At 43.0% G+C, this 5,506-nt stretch overlaps 1 protein-coding gene across 2 annotated transcripts in view; it reads right to left on the bottom strand.

Moving 5' to 3' along the window:
• Positions 1-1,938: 1,938 nt before the first annotated feature.
• The window catches only part of ctdp1 (CTD (carboxy-terminal domain, RNA polymerase II, polypeptide A) phosphatase, subunit 1), a 19,813-nt gene continuing 16,245 nt past the window's right edge, over positions 1,939-5,506 (bottom strand). For both annotated transcript variants that reach the window (XM_085901073.1, XM_085901074.1), the window contains exon 14: positions 1,939-2,985. In XM_085901073.1, coding sequence (XP_085757199.1) covers positions 2,841-2,985 — 145 coding nt within the window. In that variant the 3' untranslated portion in view covers positions 1,939-2,840. The remainder of the gene's footprint in view (positions 2,986-5,506) is intronic.

The raw sequence follows: 5,506 nt of genomic DNA, 5'->3' as shown, positions 1-5,506 counted from the left end.
CACCGGTAGAGCTGCAGAGTGTGCGTACGGTAACCGAGAAAGCTCAATTCAAATGGAACCAAGGGCGTGTTTGACAACTTGCAGAAAAGCCGAATGACACTTCAAACAACAGCAAAAAATAAATCACCACACCGTGGCATCACATTTAAAAAAAATTGCGCTCAAAGTATTAAATATGCAAAAATGCTGTTCAAAATGCTTGCACACGTCAACTCACTCGAATCGTTGACATTGTTCTTGTAAAAGTGCATTCAATGTGCTCCAGCGTACCCTGGTGGTCACTAATCAAAGTTGTTGTGGTGGACTCGTTCCAAAAAAAAATCCACCATGAAGCTGGAGGACTCTTGACTTCACTTTGCCCACCTCAATTGGGTCAAATATTTGCCCATGCTTTTTTGCAGAGTTACTCAAGTTCAGTCCGATTGTCTAGGTAACCGCCTCAAATCGATGCACGTTTGATTGGATTTCACAAAACAAGTGTCCTTCAATGCACTTGATAAATAAATGGATGACGCAAGACATAGCGGCACTAACGGACAAGCAGACGTCAGGCGAGATAATGACTCATAATGGCCAAATGACTTTTGAAAGAAGCCACTTGAATAAATGACATCCATTGTGTTCCATTTTTCCATCTTTTCTTGAATGTCAGCAAGGCGGCTCGGAGCAGGAAGTGGGCGAAAGGCCCGTGGAGGTGTCGCCTGGCCCGTGATTGACACGGTCTCGCAAGCGTCCTCATGCTACGCTCTTCGATTCCGCCGGCACCCACGTGAATTAGAAATTCAAATGAGCGAGAAGGAATGGAGAAATGGTACCATGTCAGTCCTGGCCGCATGTGTGTGTGCAGAACATACCATAGAGAGAACATCTCCTCTTCTTTCTTTATTGGCCCCATCGAGTGGCGGAGCTCCACTTTAATGTCATCACATCTTCCTCGCTGAGCCGATGGAATAGTTGTTAAATGGGGCCTGGCGCGGTTTGATTTGGTTTGGTCGGAAAACATTCTGGAGACCGCATCCTGCTGAGAGCTGTTCCTAATAGTTCTCACTATGATGCAGTGAATAAATGGTTATCAAATGAACAGATACTTATAAAAAAAACATGTTTTTTTTAAAAATAGTTTGACCCCTTTTTTGCCCCCTTAGTTAGTTTGACACAAGTGACATGAAACCCCCCCAAAAAAACAAATTCAAGGCTATTCTGTCTGTCACCAAACATCGATCGATACGCTGCCAAAAGGCGCAGTCGCCGCTTAAGCTCCATTAGAGGAAAGCGGGAATCTCTAAGGCAGTCAGAACCGAGACCACATCCGGAAGCCACTTCCTGATTAATTAAACCCTTTTCCAAAGACACGAGAGCACGCGAGGGGCTTCCACTTTAGCTGGCGGCCTCTGCCTTTATGAGTGCTATAAATCAACAACGGCACGGATGTGTAATTTTTACAAAGTAGAAAAGCTTTGTGATTATTTTTTCTTTCGTTATTATTAGAGACGATAAAGAATGAATGGGGCCTGGCGGCGTACTTCCAGCTCGGCAAAATAAATACGTCTATCTCGGTCCTTTAATATCCTTTATGCTAAATATCATTTGGCTAATCGAGTCGCGCCGGTAGCACCGACAGATGCGAGCGGCAAATCACGTGTCCTCTCGGAGGACCACGCTCGAACCCTCGACGTTAACATTTAAAATGTCTGTTTGAATGACCCTCGTGAGTGGCACTCCAAGTATAATCAAGCTTGCCCCCCGTCGAGCCATTACGCCCCCCTGACGAGATGATTGAGCCGCGGCGCCACCTCACCGACATCAACATTTGAGTTCAGGCCGGGAAAACATGACTCACTGCTGATGAAAAGACATTAAAAAGAGGAAACAACATGTAGTCTCTCGCCTAAACTGATGAATAGCGGCCAGCTAATGACCCCAGCTTGTCTCGAGCCGAGCGGCGGCGGCCCAAATGGCTCACCGATGGTTTCCATGACAAAGGAGCCATTACGTGGCTGACTGGTGTCTTGCGGTGTTGCGCAATGCAATTAAAAAAAAAGAAACAAAAAGAAATGGATTGCATCCTTTTCAGTTCAAACATATTTATTTAGTCAAAGTATTTTTCTCTGTCAGTGCGGAGTAGGAAAATCTAACATCAATTAAAATGATGATTAAAGCACAAATACAAAAGATAAGTGGGATGGCGGGAAATTAAATGGTTGAGTTTTTTTTTTTTCATACTTTTTTTTTTTGCAACCCTAGTAATTATTGGAAGTAAATAAGATGTCATCAATTACAATTTGGGCTTTGAACATGCCATGAACCAGCATAGGCAACAAACTGGCGGTTTGACAAATGCAAAAAAAATTAAATGGGGCTGCCTTAACAAATATATTTAGCGGCCGGTATATAACGTCAACGGGATTGGGTTCAAAGTGCACTAGAAGAGGTCAAAAGTCACATATCGTCATCCTATGTACAAACATAATGCAAGGGATGAATCAGTGTTGACACTAATAAAATAATTATGTTTAGCTGCACAATTTGGCAAACCTTCTGAATTCTTTGGCATGAGCGGCCGCCACATTTGGAAGGTTAATCGCCACTTATTTTCCCTATTAAGAAGTATAAAAATTGATATAGAAAAAAAACAAAAACGCAACAACCTAAAAAGTATCAAATTTGTTTCCTACATTTTATTTTGCTGAAAATAAAATAACGTCAAATTGTTTGATGGCCACAAAAAGGCTCTGAGGAATAATAATGCTACAAAACAACAGCAACATGTCATATCTGTACAGGACATTCGTTGTTTTAATTACAGCGTGTGTGCAAGTGTGTGTGTGTGTTGTCCCACTTCACATAAAGTCATTGAGCTCCGCCTCCAAAGCGGCAGCCATCTCGTCCGCCTCCGAGGAACTTCCCTCCTCTTCTTCGTCATCGTTTGATTCTTTGGAGGACTCGTCGTCGTCCTTGTCATTATCGTGCTTTCGTTTGTGGCCCCTGCAGATGAGGACAAAATATTTTAGCGAGTCGGACTCTTCTTTCATTGTGCCATTATTCTAGGCAAAAAAAAAAAAAAAAGAAATAAATTGAGCACTTTACATCATACAAATGCTAAATTGATTGGAAGGCAAAAGGACAAAGAAGCGGAAGGAAATGAATGTGTTCTTGTTAAACATAAAAGGGATGAAAGGGGGAAACGCAAAACAACAAAAGACATTTATTAAAAAAAATATATATATATTTACGAATCCGAGCACAGCGCAGCCCTTTGAGAGTTACTTAACAAGCGCTTGTTCTCATGGACTGTATTCACTTAACAGCCTCAAGATGAATCCATTCAAATAGATTCCGAGAAGCTGCTCTTTTCTATTACCAAAGGACGATTCACAGATGCAAAGCTAAGCTAACTCCAAATGTTCAACATTCCGTCGGCTTCCCGGTGGAGGTGACAGGACTGAGCGTGCATGTCCAAGTGGCTCGCATTGTAAACATGCCATCTCTCCTTCCAAAGCACTCGGGCTTCCCCATGACACATTCCAAACACCGCAGAAGGACTTTGCATGATGCTAATAAGACGCTCACAGGATGTCTACAACACCGAGACCCCCCCTCGCCCCCTCTCGTTAGACCGCAGCGCTGTCAGACGGCCTCCCACAACATCACGACTGCGGTTTGGTGTTCATTAAAGGTTACGTGTCAGCCTATATCAGGCCCTGAGGCCGGCGTGACAGGCGGACCCCTGGGGTGGGGGTTCAGGGGTTAATGTGAGGGTCTGTCTCCACTGAAATAAGGGATTCATGATTATTTATTTGGCCAACCTGTGAGGGAAAATGAGGAAAAATCCCAGCACACTGAATTCAGTAATGGCTCCTATAAGGAGAACATATCACACAGCCATGTGACAAAGTCATGGGATTTCCACTAGTTGAGCTCATTTCAAGCAAGCCTTTGACCTAAAACGACTTAATCCGCTTAAGAATTGAAGCCAAGTTGCTTTTTTTCCTCCAGAGTTACACAACCCCTCACCCTGGATGCCCTTGCTGTTTCTTGACTCGCTCACAAATTTACTCAGGCAAAGTCACGTTCCCAAATTTGCATTTGCACAGAGCGGCTATTTATTGAGCAATTTCTTCTTATCTCCAAATATGCATTGTGTAGGAATGGCCAAGCCATGTCGGATACACAAAAAGGACTTTAATTAACCATCCAAATTAGAACGGTGAATTTATTATGCGCTGTGAACCGGCGGATACGAGGCTATCGCTTCAGACGGAAATTATTATTTAAAAAAAACAAATGTGTTTTTTGAAGACGATCCCTGACGGGAAATATTACAAATATGGAACTCCTGTTCGAGTGGGCGGAAAAAACTGAGCTAAAAACGTAGCCTCAGTGTCCCGTTAATTGCCCCGGTGTGAAAAGATGGCCACTAATGAGGTACGCTAGTCCTAACGAGGAGTCTCCAGTTCTCCTGACATAGTGCGAGTCATAGTCATCCGAGTCCAAATTGGGAGCAGTGGGCTCAGATGATGGTGGATGCTTCCCGATCAATAACGCTTCAAGCTGCTCGACTTTGATTGATTACGATTAGTAAAAAAACGATTCTTTGCCAATTTCCAAATGTACTTATTCAACTCGGAAAACTCAACAACTTTCTAAATAAGTCTTGCCCCCCCCAAAAAAAAAATATATATATACAAACAATTGCTGCGACGAAGGCTGTCGTTCCCCTAGGAGTCTTATTGAGCTATAACTGAACAATGGGGGTGAAAAAAAAATTGCTGAGGCAAGCAGTTTGCAGGCACAGAAAAAGAGCAAAGAGGGAAAAAAGGGTCAGATTACTTTCAGTTTTGGTCTGGCTGCTCACTTTTTCCGTCTTTCCTTCTCGCTCCAGACATTAAAAGGCTGCCGCCTAAGCACTTTTTTTTTTTGTTTCTGGCTGTCTGCCGTCTTGCTGGCACGGGTAGAGAAGGCAGGTTGGATTGTGCCGGTTCATACACGTGAGTAAGAATTGTTTTGTTTTTTTCTCTTTCTCTCTCTCAGGCTGTCAGAAGCACTTAGCAGTCAGGGAAGCGATGGCGGCGCACACGTTCCCATTCTTCCCATAATCCGACTGACGGGCAACCTTTAAAAGACAAACAAACCTCTGATTCTCCTTTCAATCGGCAAGGCTGTCCAAATAAAACCTTTGGAAAAGATGGCAGCAGGACATGTTGGCTTTTTGTTCACTTATTGCCCGCTCAAGCTTAGACTTGACATATTTTATAATTACAGAGCGCAATTGAACAGAGAGCGAGCGCAACGTGCATTATTACGCCGTATATAAAAAAAAAAAGTCAATTCAGTTTTTTGTTTCTCTTGTGACTTTGTGATTTTGACATTTTTATTTATTTCTTTGCACTGAGCTTGATATTTGAAAAGAACAAACGAGTCCTGTCAGTAAGTAGATTGAAGGCAACAGCGAACATGAATCCAATAAAATCATTTGAACAAAGGCAAGGTGGCGCCATTAAAGTAG

Source organism: Syngnathus leptorhynchus, chromosome 20 (assembly GCF_054491065.1).
Source record: "Syngnathus leptorhynchus isolate UIUO chromosome 20, UIUO_Slep, whole genome shotgun sequence".
Lineage (NCBI taxonomy): Eukaryota > Metazoa > Chordata > Actinopteri > Syngnathiformes > Syngnathidae > Syngnathus > Syngnathus leptorhynchus.
Note: the sequence above shows the minus strand (reverse complement) of the source record. Positions and strands in the feature narration are given on the sequence as shown.